The 25,616-nt window shown below is 36.5% G+C and overlaps 1 protein-coding gene across 1 annotated transcript; it reads left to right on the forward strand.

The window, feature by feature from the left end:
• The first annotated feature begins 5,844 nt into the window (after window positions 1-5,844).
• LOC145940183 (uncharacterized) lies at window positions 5,845-6,387 on the forward strand. The gene has a single exon (XM_083045099.1). The coding sequence runs from the start codon at window positions 5,845-5,847 to the stop codon at window positions 6,385-6,387; it is 543 nt and encodes a 180-aa protein (XP_082901225.1).
• Window positions 6,388-25,616: the final 19,229 nt, after the last annotated feature.

Genomic DNA, 25,616 nt, shown 5'->3' on the forward strand with positions numbered 1-25,616 from the left:
ATCTTGGCATGGAGGCATCGCATGCTGCCTCCATGGTTCCCAAGATCCAGCCGAGCTTTCCCTCCAAATTCTCATCCAGTGCGTCCCCCTTATTCATGAGGGCGCACTGGATGGACGTCTTAAAGGCGTCTTCGTCCAATTTTTTGAGGGCCCATCGCTTTTGTTAGAGTTCTTTCTCCTTGCGGCGGACTTTGGTCTCCCTAGAGATGGTGGCAACGGAGAATTCCACATATTCGTGATCCGAAAGTGTTTCTCTCTCCGCCGCCACCCTCCAATCCCTTATTAACCTTGATGCAGAGGGGTTTGTCCATGTCAGATCAATGATGGAGCCTCCACATCCTGAGACACGTATTTTGTGCGCCAGTGTTTTCAATACCAAGACCAAAGTCCGCCGCCCATTCCAGGACCTTGGCTCCCCTCCAGTTCTGTCGCGGGGACTCTCAAGTGCCAGATTTGGCGTTGAAGTCACCCGCGACAATAACTGGACGTGGAGAGAGCCGCCTGGTAAGTCTACCTACCCTCCATAGCCTTTTTGCATATTCACCATGCTGCAGGCTGGGAGGGAGGTAGACTGACACTACCGCGATGGGCCCCCAAAGTACCGCCACGAATCTCCTCCCCTTGGTATGTAGTTCCATGGGGGGGGGGGAGTTCGTGGCTCCCCTCCAAGTAATGGCTGCTTTGTCATCTAGGCTCACAGCCCATTTGGGATCCTCTCGGACGTTGTGTGGCTCCGAGAGGATCCCTAATCCGCAATCCTCCTGCGCCATGGTTTGGAGCAGGAGGTCCTGCGCCCCTCCCGAATTGTACAGGTTAGCCTGTATTATCCTACAGGTCATCCTCTTCCTCGGTTTCCTCATCTCGCTCCGTCTCCATTTTGGAGGCAGAGTTCCTATCACCAATATCCCTCCTCGACCTTCTCTTTTTACTTCCACCTTTTGGTGGATTGCCCTCCTCTTCTGCCTTTCTCCTTCCTACCGAGATAGGAGTAGAGGCTCTGCTGATGGAAGGGGAGGGCCTCCTTGCTTCCTCCCTCACTTCATCCCTTACCACTTCCTGAGGGGAAGTCTGGCTCTTCCTTATTTGGTTAAGGGCCAGCCCCCTCGTTCCTTTTTGCACTGAAGTGCACGCCTTTCCTCCGGACCTATGTCCTGCCGGGAGATTTTTATCTCTGCACACGGGGCACTGGACTTTCTCTCGGCAATTCCGTGCCTCGTGTCCCTCCAATCCACAGCGGTAGCACTGCCCGCTCCTGTCCGCTGTGTTTGGGCATCGCTGTCGGACGTGGCCTCCCTCCAGGCATTTGAAGCACTGGAGGGGTCTATTTTCCAACAGCTGCACCCCGACAGCAGCCCACCCTATCTGTATCCTCTCCGCAGCGACTATTTTGTTTGCCGCAGAGAGGGGGCATCTAAGCCAGGCAGTGCTCACCCCATTGGGGGACATCCTTATATCCCCCACCTTTATCTCCTCCACCTCGCACCCCCCTTGCTGCGCCACTGCAGTGGTTATCTCAAGGGGGGTGATTGATTCTTCTAGGCCCCTAAGGCGGATCTACGCCATCTTAATGGGTCTATCCACTCTCACCTCTTTCCTCCCTGCAAGGGCCCGTTTCAAGTTGACGGCTAATATGTCCGCCAACTTGCCACTCTCCTTGCCGGGAACCTCAAATATGAGGGCCCCGGTAACGACCCTCTTTATCTTCATCCCCCATTGATACCCAAGGCGATAGGGTTTACCTTGGCTCGTGCCTCCTTCATCACCTCCTCGTATCGATTCGGTGGACGCGTAACCGTAACCACCGCTGTCCTTGGCTCCTTCCTTGTCTTAGCCTCTGTAGACTTGGGAGGAGTCTGTCCTTTCTCCTTGTTTTGGGCGGCTTTGGATTGAGCGGAATCCTGCGCCGCCTGCTTCTCCTTCCGTGCGTCTCTACTCCCCACTACCGTTGCCCATGTTCCTTGCTGCTCCTCCATGTTCCTTGGGCCAGGTTTTACCGCCTGTGGCTTGGGAGCCTGCGGCTGTTGTCTGGCCTTTGGAGCCTGTTGCTGTTGCTGCTGTGTCCTTTTTCCAGTAGCTCTCTCCTTCCCTTGCTCCTTCGTCTTCTCCTTCTTCTTTGTGACTTTGGCGGCTATACTTTTTCCCGAGTTGGCCGGTGGATTAAGCGTGGTAGCTGCCTTTGCCCTGTCGCCTTCCTTCTCCTTCTTATCATTCCCCTTCTTCTTCACTGGGGGTTTTCCTTAGCGCTGATTTGTTGTGGCGCTTGGTATCCCCTCAGTTTCCCCTTCTTCCACTCATCGTGGCTTGTTGGAGGGGTTCCGAAGCGCTTATCAAGTAAGCGCTCCATTATTCCCTCCAACAGAGCCACGAATCTCTCCTGCTTTCCTTCCTTTTCCTCTGCAGGTTTATTCGTCCCTTGGAACACATTGCTTGCCACGGGGGTATCATCCTCGATGGCTGGTTCGTTCCTTTCCTCCACTTCCATGCATTCTTCCTCCTCTCTCCACGAGGGGCCCAGGATCTCCCCGCCTATGTGCGGAAATGGGATTCCGGATTCTTCCCGGTATGGGGAGGCCTCCCTGTTTCCTGACAGAAGTGAGGCTTCCTCACATATTTCCTTCCTTCTCCTTTCCTGGGTTCCTTCCCGCCTAGGTCGGGGGGATAACGATATTTCCTCTTCTCAGGACTCATACGTTTCCCCATCAATCGACGGTTGGGAGACTCCTGAGTCCTCCCATTGATCGCCTTCCTGTTCCTTGCCGACAATTTCTTTCTTCTTCCCGTCCCTCTTCGCCTTTTGTAAGAGGATTTCCAGAGTCCTGTTTTTTACCTTAGCCTGTCTAGCTGGACCCTTATCTCCTTCAGTTGTTGGTTAACTGGGATATCGGAGTGGTTTTGCGCCCGTAATGCCAGGACAGAGGTCGCTGCACACATTATTGCTGCAGCTTCCTTTGCCCCTTTGCTGAAGGTCCCCTTCATCTGTCCAGACTTAGTGGCTATCTTATAAAGATTGGTGGCCTGATCTGCCGCCATTGCCTCCAAGTCTGGGATAGGTTGGTGCCGATATTCCTCCTCTCTTTCCCTGATATCCCTCAGGAAGTCCCTATATGATTTTTTCATATCAGGCTTCACTTGAGGGTCCAGTATTTCCCTCTCTCTCCTTTCCTCCTCTTCTGTCCTTTCGTTTTCCACCCTTTCTTTTTCCTTTTCGAACTCCCCCGTGGTTACCAGTCTTCCCCGTTTCTTTTTACTCGGGATCGCCAGAATTTCCTCTTCCTCTCCTTCCCTTTCCTTCGTTATGTCCCTGTGGGTCGCGTTTTCGCGGGCTTTGTTGGGCAAGCCCTTTTCTAGGCCGTCTTCATCCGCCTGCCGTGTCCCACTGGTATCTCCCTTACGAGATCCCCTTTCCTCGTACTCTTCTGCGTTTAAGGACGCAAGACTCCCTGCTGGGCTGACTCGCTGGAGCCTGATAACCGGGATTAACGCTCCAGTTGTCGTTAGGTCCCCTCTTCGCGTTGATGTGTACGTGCTCTCGGAGCCTGCATCCTCCATTTCTATGATGGACGCCCTGCTCGACGATCTCGTTACCCTTCTCTCCACCTCCTTGTTTTCTGCCGTATTTGTATTTTGATTTGTGCTCTTCATTTTTTTTTGTTAAATCCCACTGTCCTGGCAGGGCTCCGCTGCCCGGTGTATCTCCCACCCGGCCAGGTGTGCCCCGAAACATGACCGGCCACACACCAAGCCGGGGCCCGGGGTAACTCCAGGGGGGCAGCATACACCCAAAGGGTGAGGACCAAGAGCCCCCACCCCCGGGTCACAGCCCCTTACTCCGGTGTGGAGGGTTTTGACGCCCCCGCAACCGTTTCGGGGGTCCCGCACCTCCGACAATGCGGGCACCCTGCCAGGCGGCGCCACCCGGGGGGCCCCACGGACGGTTGGGACTGGGCCGCCGCTCCCCGACCCAGTCTTGCCCGCCGTGGCGACCAGCACGCCCACCGATGGGGGACGAAGGCCATCGATGGGCAGGCGCCTCTTCCGGCCAGCCGGTTCGGAAGGGGAAACGGTCCCGACCGGCCGGAAGTCCTTTTCTCGTCGCCGTTCCTGCCTCAGAATACGTCCGAGCGGCCCCGGCGACCGACCGGAATAAGGGGCCTCCGGAGTCCAAGGATTCCCTTGTCCCGAACTTCCGGTCGTAAATCTCCGCTCCCCTCGAACCATACCTGTGATACTTCCAGGCGGCTCGAGGGGGGCACGGGACGGCGAGTCCGGAGACTTCCTGATGCCCGGATATCTCCAGGCATATCTCCTCGCCGTCCCGATCCCCCTGGGATGGGGCGCCAGTGGGGGGAGAGACCACTTCTTCCCCACCGCTCGCCTCGCCAGAAGGGATCATCTCCCATTGTGGGACGCCGCTTCGCACCGATGCCAGGACACGAGTGCCGGGAGACTGCCCGACACCCCAACCCCAGACACCGACGCGACCGGCACCCATGTCCCCCCGCATCACCACCGAAGTGATGATACTTGACCAGGAGGCTGGTGCAGCAGCACCGTGCAATGCCTCTGGCCAAAAACCACCTCTCGCATGGCGGAGGGAACTGGCGCAACAGCGCCGTGCAAGTTCCCTTCTAACGGTGCCACGGAACCGGGCGTTTGAATTCCGGGTCGCCGTCCCTTACCACCTATGGTCCATCTCCTCGGGAAAAAGGAGGAGAGGCCCTTTATCGGGGAAGTGGGCCCCGTCCCCCCAAATAGGGAGGAGCCACCCCAGGCGTGGGTGGTCTTTATGTACGGCTAAAAGCCGTACGGGTCACATTAGCAACCCTATGCAGACTATCCTCTGCATTAGGCTGAGCCCCCTCGCCACGCCAAGGCCGTGACCCACGAGGGCGCTGTACAATCTCCCCTTCTTCGAATAGTCGCATTTGAGTCGCGAAATGATTACGCGTTCGCATCAACTCAGATAAGACATTTCTCGCCCGCTCAATACATCACGCTTCGTCAAACGTGTTTCCGTACGATCGAAATAGATATAAGAGATCAGCTGGGCCAAAGTATACCATTCGAATTCGGGACGCTGACGGTGACATTGCACTTTAGACGTATCGAATAGATATCGTAAGAATACTCGGTGTCTATGACAGAGGAAACGAGAAAAAGAAAAGAAAAGAAAAAAAATTCGTTCGTTCGTTCTCTGTTGATGGATTATTCCTCGACGTATTACGACGAATTACAGAACGGAGGAGCTCGCGGTGGTGGAATTCTACGAATTTTCGTCGAATCGCCTTATCAACGCGGGCACTGTATCGGGAGTTTTCTCGGAGGATTATTCAGCCGCGTGCTGCCTTTTTTTAGGTACTGCTGCGCGGGCTGTGGGTAAAGAAGCTTTACGCGCGGGCGTTAATATAATCGATGACATAGAAAACAATACTCCGTTTAAGGTAGCGGCCAAACATCGCTTTAAAGAATCGCATAACAATCTTAAAAGACAAGCTAAAGAAAAAATAACTAGCCTCATGAAAGATTCGGGATATAAATCGGATGCGAAAATGCACGTAGCTCATTTTTCCTTTGCCGGGCTTGACACGCGCATCGTTAAACGCCGTCGCTCGAGTAAGAAAAGTTTATCGAAAAGCAAGACGAAAAAGAAGACGAATACAAAATCATCGAAGAATAAGAGGAAGAAAACCCGTACGTCGGTAAAAAGACTAAAGACGTCCACGAAACGACGTAAAATCGGCAAGAAACGTACCGTATCCGATATATTTTCTTAATCTATTTTAATTTACACGCATTTAACCGCGACGAGGACAGCGACAACGAAACAATTGTCGGAGAATAAGTATGTCTTTTCTTCACACACATTCGAGCGAGTGTTTAAAGATTAAACTCGATCTCTTTTCCCTGCCGCCCACACAAACTAGTATCGAGAGTTCACAATGGATTCATTACAAGCCCGTGACCTCTCTCTCGGACGATTCACCGATAGAATTCGTCGTCCCCGGTCACGGAGAAGAATATCTAGATCTCACGCATACTCTGCTGAGTCTTCGCGTACGCGTGAAATCGGGCGACGAATCAGCGGCTCGAGCTTCAGGAACAAGCAGCACAACAGCAGATACCGCTGTAAGTCCCGTAAATCATTTTCTTCATTCCATCTTCAAACAGGTCGACGTGTATTTCAATCAAAAGCTCGTGTCGCCTCCAAACAACGCTTACGCGTACCGCGCGTACATCGAGGCATTGTTAAATTATTCTTCACCCGCAAAAACTTCCCATCTAACGTCATGTCTATGGGACGCGGATACACCGAGTCGCATGGACGAATCGCTGGAATCGAAAGGCAATACCGCTCTCGTGAGACGCGCCAATTACATTCGCGTATGATGTAATACATCATAAATAATACATCAAAATTTTTTCTGTATATATATATATATATATATATACAGGGTGATTCAAAACAACCTGATGTCCTTGAAATGTCATATTCATGAACGAATTCTGAGACGATTTTTCCTTTTGCAAAATTTTGTCCGAAGCTTAGTTTTTGAGTTATAATTGAAAAAAGTTAGCGAATTACGAGTCCGATACAACGGGCAGGCAGGGACGGCGCAACGCGTCGCGAGACTAATATAGCCCCACACTTCCCTAGACAGTCAATATTATTGACAATATTTGATATTAATTTTCTGAAGTTTATTGAATTATTATTGCAGTTTCTAAACAATTTTTTACAATATTATTCATTATCTAGGAGAGCTATAACGTAACGCTTGAGACTAAAATATTTAAATGCGAATTTTACATTAAGTGGAAAATAAATTAGAAATAGACGAATGAAAAACGAAGTAGTAATCGTAATTTGATTAAATATTCTTATCTTTAAAAAAATGGTAGCATTTGTATTACGTGATGAACGATCTGCATAAAGGAATAAAAATGCGTCGATTTTCTTAAAGATAAGAATATTTAATCAAATTACGATTACTACTTCGTTTTTCATTCGTCTATTTCTAGTTTATTTGCTACTTAATGTAAAACTCGCGTTTGAATATTTTAGTCTAAAGCGTTATGTTATAGCTCTCTTAGATGATAAATAATATTGTAAAATATCGTAAAATATTGTTTAGAAACTGCAATAATAATTCAATAAACTTCAAAAAATCAATATCAAATATATTGTGTCAATAATATTGACTGTCTAGGGAAGTGTGAGGCCATATTAGTCTCGCGACGCGTTGCGCCGTCCTTGCCTGTCCGTTGTATCGGACTCGTAATTCGCTAACTTTTTTCAATTATAACTCAAAAACTAAGCTTCGGACAAAATTTTGCAAAAGGAAAAATCGTCTCAGAATATGTTCAAGAATATGACATTTCAAGGACATCAGGTTGTTTTGAATCACCCTGTATATACACTCGTCAACAAAATTAACGCATATGTATTTTAAGTCAAAATTTCGTATAAATTCAAATAAGCGTAACTCCGCTAAAAATGATCGTATTTGAAAAAATTTTTTTTGACTGTCAAGGTTGAAGTCTCTACTTTAAAAACCATTCGTCAGATTTTTAATTTATCCTCCCCCCCCGTACGCCACTGCTTCAAAAGTAAGGACGTGTTTCGTTTCTAAAAAATTGCGTACTTTAACGCACTCCACGGGGAGTAATAAATTTTTTTCGCAAATCTTATGATAATTATCGTAAAATGTGGACTTTTTACTATAATTTAAAAAAAAAGCAAAGTCCGTACGATTTTTTTTCGCGGAGTTATTACATATGAAAGTTACCCATACATTTTTTCCATTTACCGCCAGGCATTAGCATTACCCGACGCGCACCACGAGGAGGTTGCTGGTCGGATTTAGCGCATCGTGTGTGTGTGTGTGTGTGTGCGCCAGCAGAGATAAGGACCCCACGGTTCGTCATTTCCGCGGTATTTAATGACTCCAAACCCTCTCTGCTGTGTGTGTGTATGTGTGCGTGTGTGTGCGTGCGTGCGTATGGTTAGGAGAGGGAAATGTAGGAATGTTCTCATTCAAAATTGTGTGTTCCCGCCTCATCTTCGGATTACTTCTTCCATTCGTTCACGCATATTAATGCATGCTCTAATTGTTGTTTGAGGAATTTGAGCCCAAATTTGATTTAATGCTGCTTCCAATTGCTCCAAATTGGTTGGCTGTCTCTCCAAATTCCTAAGCGCCCTTCCCATCATATCCCACACATGTTCGATGGGATTCAAATCTGGGCTTATCGATGGATGTGACAGCACCTCAATATTGTTGTCTTCCAAAAAATTTAAGGCAACTCTAGCGGTGTGTGGGCGAGCGTTGTCCTGCATTAAAATAAAATTTTGACCCATTTGACGACGCATTCGAATTACGTGGGGTCGCAAAATTTCCGCTACATAGCGCACCGCTGTCAATCCAGGAGGTGGTATAGTGACGAGGTTTGTTCGTCTATGTACTGAGATTCCACCCCATACCATGATGGAACCACCACCAAATGCCCGAACAGGCTCAATGGTATTTTGATGAAAACGATGTCCTCGACGACGCCAAACACGTATTCTTCGATCCGAACTGAATAAACAAAATCGCGATTCATCGGTAAACAATACGTTTGTCCACTGTCTCAATGTCCAGTGTTGATAAATGCATGCATATCGTAAACGAGCACGTCGATGTACCATAGATAACTCTGGCACATGATTTTATAGGTAATAAGTATATGCATTTTATAAAAAAAGCTTGTCTATATTTGTAAAAAAAACTTGTAAATCTTATCATTACATCATACGTCGAAGTAATTCGTTGAAGTAATGATTTTACTAACATACACATATTTGATTTAAATTGATTTTACTGAAATTTATTATTTGTTCGTATATAGCTGTAAATTGTTATAAAAATTATTCTTACTGTAAATGTAAAACATAAATTATATACAGTATATAAAACAGAGATATAGAGAGAGAGAGAGAGAGAGAGAGAGAGAGAGAGAGAGAGAGAGAGAGAGAGAGAGAGAGAGAGGAGAGAGGGAGAGAGGGAGAGAGGGAGAGAGGGAGAGAGGGAGAGAGGGAGAGAGGGAGAGAGGGAGAGGGAGAGAGGGAGAGGGAGAGGGAGAGGGAGAGGGAGAGAGAGAGAGAGAGAGAGAGAGAGAGAGAGAGAGAGAGAGAGAGAGAGAGAGAGAGAGAAGGAGGTTAAAATGAATGAGTAAATGGTAAAAAGATAAAATTGTTACGTACATTAATGAGACTCACGAAGATTTAACATACCTTTCTGAAAATATTATTGACTTTCCTTACTATTTATTATTATTTTTATTCTTAATTAATTTTTTAATATCTTCTTTCTTCTTTATTTTTAACTAAAATCGTTTTGACATAATCGTTTACTTCTTTCGCATACGAAGGTATTCCACACACACATATATACATATATATATATATATGTATATATATAGTATAATTTACTATGAATATTATTTTCTTATTGAGCTATCAAAATACGTGATGACAGATCTCTACAATGCCAGTTATTAATGAAATAAGCGCAATATCAGCGCGAGAGTTAAATTATCGATGTGAAATTAATAAATCAGCTGTATTCAAAATATATTTCTTTTATTTAAAATTTTTTTTGTTATTACGAAAAAGTTAAACGATTATGTCAAAACGATTTTAGTTAAAAATAAAGAAGAAAGAAGATATTAAAAAATTAATTAAGAATAAAAATAATAATAAATAGTAAGGAAAGTCAATAATATTTTCAGAAAGGTATGTTAAATCTTCGTGAGTCTCATTAATGTACGTAACAATTTTATCTTTTTACCATTTACTCATTCATTTTAACCTCCTTCTCTCTCTCTCTCTCTCTCTCTCTCTCTCTCTCTCTCTCTCTCTCCCATTCTTTAGAGCTCTCGCCCTTGTTCACACTCTGCCTCACTTCTTTCCTGTCTCTCTCTATCTTTCTTGAAATTATGATTATAATTTTAATGATTTATTTTTATTTTCAAAACAATACAGAAAAAAAATAATAAAAGATGTCGGAAGATTCCGAAATTGGTTTTGAAAGTTTCGCAGAAGAAATTGATAAAATTAACCCATTAGAATTACTCACATCAAACGAGATTATAGATAACTTTCAGATGTACGATGCAACCATGTGAGTAATATTAAATTCATATTTTTCTTTCTGTTAAAATTTTAAAAATGAGCACTGTATTAGACATTATATTATAGAACAGTAAGTCACAATAAAATAAAAAAAAGAAAATATACGATATACCATTAAAAAAGTTTTCAAAAGTAGATTCATCATTTATAAATAAACTATTATTGTTAAAGCGTAATCAAAATTTATATTATAATTCTATCCTTTTGTGAATTTATGTCTTATTCTATATACACGACTCTCGAATATTGTGTTTAAGTGTTTTTGTTTGAGCGATCGACGAAGACGATTCTAAAGAATCACACAAAAGGAAGGTAAATATCTAATATTGTCAGTTCGAGATATTTAGCTCAGTTGTTATTATTCTCTGTCTCTGATCACTGGATTGTCCTCCGTTAAACCGACTCTTTTAAATTCAACATATCGCGCAGACTCGGTCCTCCCCGTCTCATTTCTTCGAACTTTCTAGATTCTTTGCGGTATATAAGGAGATCGATGTTCGGACTTCGGTTCTGTTGATTTTCGTTTAGTGCGAAATAAGTCGAGCGTTAAGATCGCGCTTTAATTATCCAAGCGTTTTTAGAATCGCTAACTATAAATATATACATTGATCAACTATCAATTCTCGTGATCTTTTATATTAATTCCTGTGCGATTTTCCTCTCAATTTTTTCTAGCATTGCCTCCTAATTCACATACTGCTTTCTCTCGCTTACTCTCTCCTTCTCTCTCTAAAAGTACTCTCCAACTCTTTCTTTCACGCTCCGTCCCGCACTCTTCTTCAGTCTTATCGCCTATCGTTCTCTCGGAGCGAAACCGGCAAAACAATTTGCGTGCTGGCAAAATTCTGCCCGTGCGTGAACAATTATTATATTATTTTTAAAGCTCAGAAGTATAATGTTTTAAATAATATTTAAAATAATAATATTAATAAGAATAATATTAATAATAGAGAGAGAAGAGAAAAAAAAGAGAAGTAAGATTTTCATTTAAAATTAAAGAAAAGAAATTAAGCAATAAAATATTATTTCTAATACTTATTAGCTTCAAATTTTAAGTGTGTTATTGGCATCACATTAAATTCTATTACTGTATAAATATTTACGAGAGGTTTCACTTTTTAATAAAAATTTTTACAAGGAATAATTCTCTATTCCAATTCATTAAAAATATGCGCTCTTTCTGATCATATTCATTTATTAGAAAAAATATGGAGAACCTTTTTTAAATAAGTTAACTCTTCTCTTTTTATTAATATATAATACCATTATTTTTATCGAACAAAAAGAGAGATTGCAAATGTTATCTATTATATGATTGCAATATTTATCGATTTATAGGTGGTTTAATATCATATCAATACATATTCCGATATTTTAATTTTTTATAAACAATTTGTGTTTTGACTGAATTACTTTTAATTTTCTTCAAAAATCTTTTTTTAATAATATTAAAAAAATAGTATGCAACAATTATTATTCAGTGACTTTCGGCCCAATATTTTTCATCGCCTACAATTCTTCAGGGAAATACAGGAATTAAAATCTCGAATTGAGATTTATTTATTCTTTTAAAATCTTGGTGATATACGAAATAAAAATTCGTGCTTTGTGCACACTTTCAAAAAACGAAAAATTAATTTGTAACTCACGCATCACAATCCGCGTTTGACTCTTAAGGTCTATTATAGTTATTAGAATATTTAGAAACATTTAATAAATTAGGTTTGTTAAAAGTTTTAGAAAAACTAAGAAATATAAAATAATTATAAAATTATATTAATGTACTTTTTATTATTCTTATAGTGAAGTTGTTGGTTATATTGATGGTATAGAATCACCACGAATTATTGGCAATAAGCAGCAATATAAAGTATTAAAATTCTATTTAAATAACGGAACAGGAAGGAAAATACAAATTATTGCATGGAATGATGTTATTGACAGCGTAATACATCATTTAATTCCAAATCATGTAAATATTTCTTATTATTCATAAAAATCAATCTTATTTTATAATAATGAAAATCTTTTCGATATAAATTTTATTAAATTTCTCTTTAAATAAATATATATATATATATATATAAAATATATATATTTTTCTACAATTTTTGACACTTTTATAATTATTTAAAATTTTCATCAATATAACTAATCAAATAATATTTTATTCTTTATATTTTAATATAGATTATTCATCTTGATGGTGTACAAGCACGTGAACCGTAAAATGACCAGTTTTAATAAAGGAAATATATCGTACGAATTATTAATTAGAAATAATACAATTATCTCAAATTTAGGCAAATATGAACCACAACAAACATTTGAAGAAAAACCCCTTCCGATTAAATTGGATGAAATTTTGAACACTACTCAACGTATTAGTACGTCCTAAATAATAATAAAATAATAATGAATAATAATAGTAACAATAATGTAAAATTATATATAATGCAATATATAATATAATAATAATATAATATATAGGGTGTACCATTTTAAAAGATCAACTTAAATATCTCTTTAACAATGTATTTTATAGAAAAGTTTCAGATAAAATTGAATATTGCGAAGAATCGATTTCTATAAAAAATTTAAATAGTTCTACTTTTTTAAAAAACAAATAATTTCAAATGACCTAAAAAATCCCATAACTTTTGTCTGAAACATTTTTAGTTAATATATTTTGCAAATTTCAGTTTAAATATATACATTGTGACGTGGTCGTCACGACGCGCGTCCGCCCCAGCCTAATCGCGGGGCAAAAAGCCAAGCGGTCACGCCAATCGCGAGAGAGCGAGAGAGAGAGAGCGAAACCGAAAATCCCAGAGAGACTGAGCAACACAGTATCCATTGTTACTAATTCGCGTGTATTTTACTTTATTTTTGGGAGCCTGACCGAGAGAGAATATTGTCGCTGGAGAAAGAGAGAGAGAGGTGTTGTCGTCGCAGGAAAGAGACAGCCGCGGTTGGAGAGATTAGCGAGATAAACATACCGCCGAGAACCGTAAGAACTGCCCTTCCTAACAACAAAGAAGGAAGCAAATACAGAGCGTCACGTAGGAATTCGGCCTTGACAATCTACTGACAGGAGATCCAGTGAGGCGCCCGACAACAGGCGCCGGAAGGGCCCAGACCGGGAAGATAACTTTCCTCCCGCGGGTTACCGCTCCGTCGGATACTGGACACAAGGCCACCGCGGGGAGGCCCGCGGCGCGAGGTCGCGAGGACCTCGAAACCATACGCAAATACCGCGCGAATAAATATATTTTGTCACCATCACGAGGGGTGCTGTGAACCCCCGTACGGCCTTGCTAATCTCGCGCGACGACGGTAGACGGCACGGCGCCGTAATTGGTTATCGCGTACGCACCCCGCGTGCGCAGCATTGATCCAGCTGTCGATTTTCGGGCCGATAGATCCGGCAGATTGGTGCGACCGCTCAACTTAGCGAGACGTGTGACGACCTGAGCTCGATTCTGGCGATAAAGACGAGCTCACGAGGGACCAAGTCGAAGGGAGAAGTACCGGTGAGGCTACCCTTTCGTAAGCGTATCAACTAATTATCACGTCTGTCACGGTGTTAATCCGAGTCTCGTCCGTTCTGACGCGATTGTCTTATTTAGTGAAGTTTTGTCGCGGGGGCTCTGCCTTATTCGGGAAACTATTTGGTGTAAGAGCGATCGACGTCAAGCGGCGAGTACTTTCGCACCTTCGGGCAAGTGAATAATATTAACGCGAAATCTTCGTCTCTCTGGGATTCGATCACATATGTCGCGTCTCATATGACACGGTTGTCGCGTCTTTCTCTAATATTACTTCTGTTAGTGCGTATGTTTGTCGGGTCTCGTTGTTGTATGCGTTATCCGGCTGTGTCCGGACGTCACCTTGTGTTAATCTCATCGCGGAGGAATTCGACATAAAGAGAGTGATAACGCAGTTCGCGACCACCGGCGAGCGCGTTAGAGAGAGATTACGAGCGAGAGAGCGAGCGCAGTCGAGCGCGCGAGTGAGAGAGAACGCGCGCGAGTGAGAGAGATTACGAGCGAGAGAGCGAGCGTAGTCGAGCGCGCGAGTGAGAGAGATTACGAGCGAGAGAGCGAGCGTAGTCGAGCGCGTGAGTGAGAGAGACAGCGCGCGGAAAAGATTCCGGCGCCCTCGATTCACCGGTGAATTTCGCCCGTCGGATCGCGAAAAATAGATTAATCCAGATATTGTATCACTCTCCAGTCTCGTCGCCGATATGAACTTCCGATTGTTCGCGATCTAAGTCAGTTCGATAATGTCTATTTGTATGGTCGCGGTTATTCTTTCGTATTTGTCTATGCTATAGAGGCGCGTATCTCGGACTTAAGCTTGTCGCGGATATAACTCTGTGTTCAATCGTCGAAATATTTTCTTTTGTATAGAATTTTGGATTTACTGTGTCTTGTATATTATCTTCCGTCTTTATAGTCATTTCTTTATTACTTTCATAGTTTTCCATTATACTTCATTATTAATATCGGTTCCAGTTATCTTTTGTTATCTTCAACTTTTATTTATTATCTTTTGTTATAAAATTTATTCTCTGATTATCATCCGCTATTATATTTTTCTTTTATATTTATTTCTATTACATTGGTTTATAATAAACTTCATTATTTTGCTTTGCTTAACTAAATCGCGTACTGCTTTTTTTAGTACTGTCAACTTAAATGTCTGTGTCGTCATTTCTGTGTTCCTCACATCGCGAAAAGAGTGTAATTTCCTTCCGTTAGAGCAATTTCGGCAACCACACCCTGCCCCTCTGCCGTTAGGCGAGCTAGTTAGCCCGTAGCGGGATTCCCGGCCAAAACTTTGCGTTGGGTTCGCGATTTGTGGTTTGATGCGTGAAAGACCGTGTCTGGCGCCCAAAACTAGTCTCTCGCGAATATCACGGCTGGCGTTCTGCTGCGGCACGCGCGGGACGTCCCCGAGCTTAGTTCCGCCGCGTGAAACATTAAACCCCTGTGTTTTGACGACGGTCAAGCTCCGTTCTTCCGGCTTTTAATCGAGTCGGGAGAAAAAGACGTCGCAACATATATTGCATATTTTATAGTATTAGAAGTTTATGTCAAGACAAATTTCACGGAAGCACATGACAATCAACAAAATAAAGTAATTGGAATCGGATCTATAACTGACGGTACATATAAAGTGGAAACACACATTTTAAATTTCAATAATGATGAATACTGGAAAACGGGCATCGTAAAAGGAGACAAAATAAAAATTATAGGAGTCGTAAACATCACAAGTATATATTTATATTTAATAATAACATTTTATATTTTTTTAAGTTTTACTTTAAAAAAATTTTTTAAAATTATTTTTACAATATTTTTAAAATTTTTTAAATTAAAAAGGAATAATTAAATAAACAATAACATTAACAAACGTTATTATATTTTTCTTTAATTATTTTTAATATATCTTTTTATTATTTCTTTATAAGTAATATAATTATTAATCATATACTTATTATAATTGTTAATGATTGCACGTTCATAAATATAATAATTAATAATATAATTATTGCAGATGAACCAGCAATTCTTCTTGTCAATAATATTAAAGATCTGCGCAAAATAGAGGGTCACTTGCCCTTAAAGAATTTACTTAAAGGAGTCCAAGTTCCAAGAAAAAGAAAAACTGATGAAACTTTAGAAGTAATTGAAATATTTAATTATTCAAAATTACATATCTAATAATTGAATAATTTAACATTTACTTTATAAAAATTATCTGTGCTCTAAGAATTGATATGTCTTTTCTTATTTATAAACTATTTTACAATTTAATGTAATATTTTAAATCTGAAATGAATAGGCTATGCGAGCCGAACGCGGATGTCGGTGCGTTGCTTTCCAACGAAAATGAATTTTTCGTTGGAAAGAAATAATTATGCACGGGGCACGAATTTTTGCTTGATACGCTGCCAAGACTTTAACGGAATAATCTCAATTCGAGATTTATAATTCCGAAACCCCTCTTACCCCCCTAAAAAGACGTAGGCGAGAAAAATATCGATCCGATTTATTACCAAGCAAAAATTCGTGCCGCGTGCACAATTATTTTTTTCCAACGAAAAATTAATTTTCGTTGGAAAGCAACGCACCGACATCCGCGTTTGGCTCACATAGCCTATTCATTTCAGATTTGTATTTAACAGTGAGCCTTGATATTTAAATCTTAACGTAATAATATTTTAATTTCAGATACAAAATAAAAGAAATACAATATGAATATTAGAAGAGAGGAATATCCTCGGACATATATATTTAAAAACTTTTCGTTTCTACGTCTCGCTGAACTTTGTTAGCTGCTCGTTTATCTTTTAACTTATATGAATATAAGTTAGATATTAATTATGTTATGTTAGTTAGACGTTATGTGTTATATATGTTATGTGTTATACGCTTACGTTTACATTAAAATAAAATTTATAAAAAAAAAGAATTAAAGCTTTGAGAATAAAATTAGAATTAATATTATTTATTTAATTAATAAAAATATAAAAAATAAATTAATAAATAATAAGAAAATAGTAATAAATAATAATTAATAATAATTAATAATAACAATTAAGAATAAAATAATAAATAAATAATAAATTAAATTCTTTTACATTTAAAAATGTTTTATATTCTTTTTGAGCTTATTTTAAAAATTATTTACAATTGTATTTACAACATTATGTACAATAACAATAATTATAATTCCTAATTTAATCTCCAGTAATTTTAAATAAATCTTCTTTTTTCCTTCTTTCACTCTCTTTCTTTCCCCGTTTTCTCGACTCTTCTTAAAAATTTTTAAATAAAAGAAATATATTTTGAATACAGCTGATTTATTAATTTCACATCGATAATTTAACTCTCGCGTTGATATTGCGCTTATTTCATTAATAACTGGCATTGTAGAGATCTGTCATCACGTATTTTGATAGCTCAATAAGAAAATAATATTCATAGTAAATTATACTATATATATACATATATATATATATATATGTATATATGTGTGTGTGGAATACCTTCGTATGCGAAAGAAGTAAACGATATCGGTAAGTTTTAAGCTTATTTCTCAATAAAAGTATTCTTATTTAACGTCTGTATTTATACAAATAAATAAATAAATATATATATATATACATCTTCTTAATTTACATGTACATTACATTTACACAAACACACACACACCTACATACAATTATATATCATTTTGTTACAAAGATAGTTTTTCGGAAAATTAAAAAAAATTTTAAATATTTTTAGAGCAACGTAATCATAACATGTTTACTCCATGTGAGATACGAGACTATCTCTTGAAAGAAAACGAAGGTTCACTTGATTGACTTATCTTATTGAGTGCAGGTATTTATTGTTTAATATGGTTGTATATTTGCGAGTGTACATGTATGCCAGTATGTGAGAAAGTGTGTGTGTGTGTGTGTGTGTGTGTGTGTGTGTGAGCAAAAGAGAGGAAGAAAGAAAGAGAGGAAGGAGAGAGAGAGAGAGAGAGAGAGAGAGAGAGAGAGAGAGAGAGAGAGAGAGAGAGAGAACAGAAGTTTAAAGAAAAACGGATTTTTATTTTTAATATTAAGTAATAATATTATTCAATGTAATAATATTATTACATTAATAATATTATTAATAATAATATTGTAATATTATTATATTTAAAATGATTAAAGAAAAATTAATTATTATAGTTAAGGAAGAGCTGAAAAGAAAAGAGAAAAAGAGAGTGAAAAAAGGAAAAAAAATTTATTTTAAATTAAAGAAGAGGAAGAATAAGCGAAAGAGAGGAAGAAAGAGAGAGAGAGAGAGAGAGATAGAGATAGAAGGAAAAAGAGAGAAAAAGAAGGACAGAAATTTAAAAGAACGGATAAAATATTAGGTAATTTCTTTTTGTGTGTGCAAGGAGAGGAAAAATTACATTCCTACTGAGTTTTTGTATGTACATCAAATTATATTATGTGCAATATTAATGAATGTGAATTAATATTGTATTAATAAGATTATCATATTTAATTATAAAATATGAAATCATTAATGATCTTTTATTTATACAGGGTGTCCCAAAAGTAACGGACCACCCTAATAACTCTTCAGTATTGAAGTTTCAAGGAAAAAGATCCCAATAAAAGTTGTAGGGATCTAAGTGAGCTACCTTATGATGACCTTGACTTTGACCTTGACCTCAATTTTCAAGGTCATTTGAAGGTCAACTTGTGTTTTCCAAATGGGAACCCATATTTTTGACCTCGGATTCTGAAAGAGCGCAAAATTTTACGTTCAGATATGTATCTTTATGGGGGTCGAAATGAACTGTAGAGGTCATTTGAAGGTCTAATATGTTATTGGTACGAAATAGCTGGTAGATCGTGGTTTTTATGAAATATGACCCGAATAAAAGTTGTTTTTTACCTCTTTGATCCCAAGAACTTTTATTCGGGTCATATTTCATAAAAACCACGATCTACCAGCTATTTCGTAGCAATAACATATTAGACCTTCAAATGACCTCTACAGTTCATTTCGACCCCCATAAAGATACATATCTGAACGTAAAATTTTGCGCTTTCAGAATCCGAGGTCAAAAATATGGGTTCCCATTTGAAAAACACAAGTTGATCTTCAAATGACCTTTAAAATTGAGGTCAAGGTCAAAGTCAAGGTCATTATAAGGTAGCTCACTTAAATCCCTACAACTTTTATTGGGATCATTTTCCTTGAAACTTCAATACTGAAGAGTTATTAGGGTGGTCCGTTACTTTTGGGACACCCTGTATATCTTATTACATACTAATATATTAATTGTTTTATTCCTTTTTGTATTAAAATATATAATTATTTTTATTATAAATTAAATTAATTATAATATAATTATATATTTGATATAAAATATAGAAATTAATAAAGTATATAATATGTAATATACGTTTATAAATGTAATAAATTGTATATATATTATTGCAAATATAAACGTTTTATTTATAGTTAAAGAAGAGTTGAGAGAAAGGGAAAGAAAGAGAATAGGAGAAGGAAAGGAGAAGATTTATTAAAAATTAAAAGAAAAAGCATAAAAGAAGAAAAAAATAAAAAAAGGGAGAGAGAGGAAAATAAGGGGACAAAAGTTTGAAAGAAGAACAGATAAAATATTAGGTAATAATTGTTCAATGTAATAATATTACGTTAATAATATTAAATAACATTGTTATATTTAAAGTTTTACATTTTAAAAACTGTAAAATATGCAACAAAGAAATATGTGCATGTACGTATGTACATATACAGGGTAACCCACGTAAAATGTTATAAGCTATTTTTTATTATTACTAAAGATATTAAAAAATGAAGAGTCCATTTTGCTTCTTAAGTGTCCTCCAAGATTTTTTTCATCTTTTAAATGTTCTGGCATCTTATCCTTTGCATTTAATTTAAAAAAAATTGAGGTTAATATCTTAAAAAATAGCTTGTAAAATTTTACGTTGACCATCTTATACAGGATGTCTCACAACCTCCATACAATATAATTTATTAACGTGTTTTGGAGATAAAATTGAGTAAAAAATTCTAATACAAAAATGTTGAGGCTGTAATAGTTTTTGAGTTATAGCCTATGATATTGTGTAGAACTCGCGCGCTTAGGTCCATAACTACACATACATGTATACCGATCTGTCATCTGTTGATTTTTTTTTATCTTTATTTTAGCTGATTTTATGTTGCCGTTTAAAAAAATCAATAACAGATGACAGATCGGTACGCGTGTATGTGTAGTTACGGGCCTGAACACGTGAGTTCTATGCGATATTATTAACAAACTTTGATTTTATATATTTATAACTCAAAAACTATTACAGCATAAACATTTTTGTATTAGAATTTTTTACTCTATTTTACCTTTAGAACACGCTAATAAATTATTGTACGGAGGTTGTGAGACATCCTGTATATGTATATGTATATGTAGGTATGGTATGTATGTATATATATAGGTAAAATTGAAAGATTTAATATTAATATTAACATTAATATTAAGAAGATATAATATTAATATTTATTATTATTGTTTCAGGAATGCGGTCAAGGAAGTCGGTTTAGAAAGACAAACAAGAAAGCATTAATATACTACTTTTATAATTAAATATATAACATTTAATATTTATACTTAGTATACAGTTTGTATTATTAAATAATTATTATATTAAAATATAGAATTATTATATGTTATATAGAATTATTAATATATTATTAGTAAATATTATTTATTGTTGTAACTTGTATTATATTAAGGTATTATATTTATATTAATCTTGGAATTAAATATATTTTATTTGTAACAATTTTGTACATAAAAAAATATATTTCTGATGTAATGAGAATTGATGATAATAATAATAATATTATGATGTTGATATTATTGATGATGTTGATGTAATAATAATGTTAATAGTATTGATAGTATTGATGATGATGATAATAATGATGATGATGATAATAATGATAATAATGATGATGATGATGATGATATTGGCAGTGATAATGATGATAATGATGATGATATTGATGATAATTTTGATAATGATTATTATTATTATTACGATAATGTTAATGATAATAATAGTGTGAAGATAATTATTACTAATTATTACTAATTTTTATTATTAAATAAGTAAAATTAGTAAAATCAGTAAAATTATTTAAAACATTAAAATCATTTATTATAATTGCTTATTGTATTAATACATTTAATATTTAAAGATTAATAAAAATAAATAATTAATCAAATAATTAATTTATCAAATAATTAATTAAATAATTTAATTATCTAACAATTTATTAAATAATTGAATTATCTAATATTTAAATTTATATATCTTATAATTAAAGTTATATCTTATAATTCATATATACATATATACATATATATATATAAACTTTAATACATATTTATTAATCTATTTTAATAATGCCACGTCGTAAAATAGAACGTTCTTTTGAGGAAGAAGAAGAATTTCAACAACAACGTCATAAAAGAAAAGCAAATAATCAACGTCAACGTAACGAAATCATAAAATCTTTAATTAATTCAAAACCTTCTGTTTCAAATGTTCAAGGTACAGTACATGATTATCGTGAAATAAATTTAAGCGGTGAAATAAGTACAGAAAATTCCACGAATGTTACAAGAATGTGCCACATAAATGCCGAATGTCAGTCTTTTTATCGATCACGTAAGAGAAAATAACCACTTTTAAATATTAATAATACTATGTCTATAAACGATATAGTAGAATATTATATTGGTTCCATGGATGTGCTTTGTATCCATTGCAATGCAAAACATTTTGCAGCTGAAAAAATATCAAATAAAGGAGATTCATTTCATGATTGTTGTAATCATGGTGCGGTATATTTGGAATCTTTACCTCAACTTCCACAATTTCTTTGTAGTTTATTCGATGGTACACACGCAAAATCTAATGAATTTTTAAAACATATTCGTAGTTATAATAGTTCATTTTCATTTGCGTCATTTAACGCTAATTTAGTTAATTTTCAAAATAGGCGATCGGGTCCGTATTGTTTCAAAATACAAGGACAAATTTATTATCAAATAAATACAGCATTACATGCTGCTCAAAATGAAAATCCGACTTATGGTCAGCTTTTTATTATAGATTCTAATGAAGCAATAAATTATCGTCTTGAAAATTTAGATTTAGATTTTGAAATCATACAAAATCTTGAACATATAATGCGAGAATCGAATGTATTTGCTCAATCTTATCAAATGATGGGTGAAGAATTAGAAAATCAACGACGATTAGAAGTAGAATCTGGGGAAATATTATCAGAATTACAATTATCATTTACATTAAAGCCAGGTATGGATCGACGTCGATATAATGCTCAAAGAACTAATGAAGTTGCTGCTGTTTTTCGTACAACTGCTGACGGAGAAATTCCAGAATCATATGTAACAATACGTAATAGAAATACCAAAACTTTACAAAATGTTAGTACCATGGATCCAAATGTTGAACCATGGATATATCCATTATTTTACCCATATGGAACTCAAGGATGGCATTGTAATTTAACAAAATTAAATAATAATAAACGAGTAACTAGAACTCAGTATATTAAATATCGTATGGCTATTCGTGATGAATTTAATGTCTTTTTATTAGGTCGTCGTTTATTTCAACAATGGCTTGTAGATAGTTATGTTAAAATAGAAAAAGATAGAATAAATTATTGTAAAGATTATCAAAAAGAACTACGTACTGAAACATATCAAGGTTTAAAAGATTACATGCAAACTATGGCAAATAATTTAAATGGGCGTATTGGAAAGATGGTCATACTTCCATCCACATTTGTTGGATCATCGCGTAATATGTTACAAAATTATCAAGATGCAATGACAATTGTTAGTAAATTTGGTAAACCAGATCTTTTCATTACAATGACTTGTAATCCAAAATGGCGTGAAATTGAAGAGAATCTTTTGCCTGGTCAACAAGCTTCTGATAGACCTGACATTTGTTCACGTGTTTTTAATCTTAAAAAGGATTATTTAATTGATTTGATTGTTAAGCAAAAATTTTTTGGAGAAATAGTAGCCTTTGTATATGTTATTGAATTTCAAAAACGCGGTTTGCCACATGTCCACATGTTAATTGCTTTAAATTATAATTTTAAAATAACAACTCCACAGATCGTTGACAAATATATCTCTGCTGAAATTCCTGATCCTTGTGAAAATCGTGTTTTACACGACATAGTTATGAAACATATGATTCATGGACCTTGTGGTGATTGGTGTTTGGTAGATGGAAAATGTTCTAAACATTATCCTAAACCATATCATGAAGAGACCAGAATGGATGAAGATGCTTATCCTTATTATCGTCGACGAGATAATGGGAAAAGTTTTGAACGTCCTGGTGGATATATAGTTGATAATCGTTATGTAGTTCCATATTGTCCCATTTTATCAATTATATTTAATTGTCATATTAATGTTGAAGTTGTTTCAAGTATTAAATCGGTTAAATATCTGTATAAATATATTTACAAAGGACATGATGCTGCTGCTATTACAATTGAACCAATAACAGAAAATATAATTATAGATCACGATGAAATACGCAATTTTATAGAAGCTCGTTATGTTGGACCTGTAGAAGCGAGCTGGCGTATTCTTGAGAAAAAATTACAAGATAAAAGTCATACTATCGTACGTTTACCCGTCCATCTTCCTAATGCACAAAATGTTATAATTGAAAATGAAGCAGTTGAAGAAGCTATGACTTCAGCTTTAGATCAAGTTACTATGTTAATAGATTATTTTGCATTGAATTCTCGCGATGAAGAAGCAAAACAATATTTATATATAGAAATTCCACGATATTATACATTTAAAAAAGAAAAAATTAATGGTAAAAATATATCGCGTTGGAGTAAACGCAAAAGTCATTATAATTGCATAGGACGAATGTATTCCGTTAGTCCAACACAAACTGAATTATATCATTTACGACTATTATTACTCACAGTAAAGGGAGCTACGAGTTTTGATAAATTAAAAACTGTAAATGGAGAAGTTTGTCAAACATTTTCAGTGGCATGTCTAGCTTTAGGTTTGATTGAAGATGATGATGAATGGAGACGAGCTATGAACGAAGCTGTTGGATGGATGATGCCAAGACAACTTCGTAGATTATTTGTACGTATACTATTACATTGTCAACCATTGCATCCTGAAGAGCTTTGGGAACATTTTAAAGTAGCAATGTCGGAAGATTATGTACGACATTTTGGAATATTACAAGGACAAAAGAAAGCATATGCGCAAATCAATGCTATGTTGTGTGCTGAAGGCAAAAGTTTTGCTGATTTTCCACAAATGGAACAATTACAAGATAATGATGAAGAGAATGATTATGTAACACTTAAAGAAACTATGGAAATTGGTGTCAGACAATATGAACAATTAAATGACAAGCAGAAAGAAATAGTAGATCTTATATTAAATAGATTAGACAATAATAATTACAATAGTAATTGTTTTTATATCGATGGTCCAGGTGGTTCAGGCAAAACATTTACATATACAACTATTTATCACTTAGCCAAAATTCGTAATAAACATGTATGTACAATGGCTTTTACGGGCATTGCAGTGACATTGTTGCCAGCAGGAAAAACGGTTCATAAAACATTTGGATTGCCAGTTCCATTATTTACTGATTCATCATCTAGCATTAAAATCCAATCAAAGGAAGCTCAATATTTGAAAAAAATTGATATTTTTATTTGGGACGAAGCGCCAGTGACACCACGATATGCTTTAGAGATTATGGATCGAACTTTGCGTGACATCATGAATAATAATTTACCTTTTGGTGGAAAAATTATCGTATTAGGTGGTGATTTTAGGCAACTTCTTCCTATTAAAATACATGGTACTCGATGTGAAATCGTGAATCTTTCAATCAAGTTTAGTTCTAATTGGAGACATTTTATAAGTTTCTCTTTAACGGAAAACATGAGAGTTCTCCCAGAGGAAACTGAATTTGCAAAGTTTCTGTTGGATTTGGGAGATGGCATTAAATGATTCTAATGCTAATATACAACTTCCAGATTATTGTATTGCACCCATTAATGCTGATGTTGTAGAAGATATATATGGTGGTCTAATACGAAATAAAGAATTTAATAAAATGGCTAAGTGTGCAATACTTTCAGCAAGAAATGCTGACGTCGATGAAATTAATAAACGAGTTGTTGAATTATTAGATATATCTGAGGAACGATTTATACAAGTACAGATAGTACTGAAAATTGTGGCGATAATGGTGATATTGGAGAAGTTTTATTACCAGAATATTTAAATACTTTGTCTCCATCATCTCTCCCTCCTTACGAATTACGTTTAAGACCGAATTGTATTATTATGTTGATTAGAAATCTCAGTATCAATGAAGGTCTTTGCAATGGCACTAGATTAATGATTATAGAACTTGCTGATCATTTATTAAAATGCAAAATTTTAACAGGTGATAAAGTAGGAGATATTATTTTCTTGAATCGTATAACATTATATTGCGAAAATATATATCCTTTCACTTTTAAAAGAAGACAATTTCCAATAAAATTAGCTTTTGCTATGACAATTAATAAGTCACAAGGACAGACATTTGACAGAGTAGGAATAGATCTTCGCAAAGATGTTTTTAATCATGGACAACTTTATGTTGCTTTTTCACGCGTTGTACTTGGCAAGCATTAAAAGTTTACCTTGGCAGTCAGCGAGATAATAAAAAAGTTAAAAATTATGTGTATAAAGAAATATATATATGATTTTTTAACCTTTAATTTTTTATATAAAGATAGTT

Source organism: Prenolepis imparis, unplaced genomic scaffold, assembly GCF_030444845.1.
Source record: "Prenolepis imparis isolate NDT839.2.m4 unplaced genomic scaffold, iyPreImpa1.0 SCAF_9, whole genome shotgun sequence".
In the NCBI taxonomy this organism is placed as follows: Eukaryota; Metazoa; Arthropoda; class Insecta; order Hymenoptera; family Formicidae; genus Prenolepis; species Prenolepis imparis.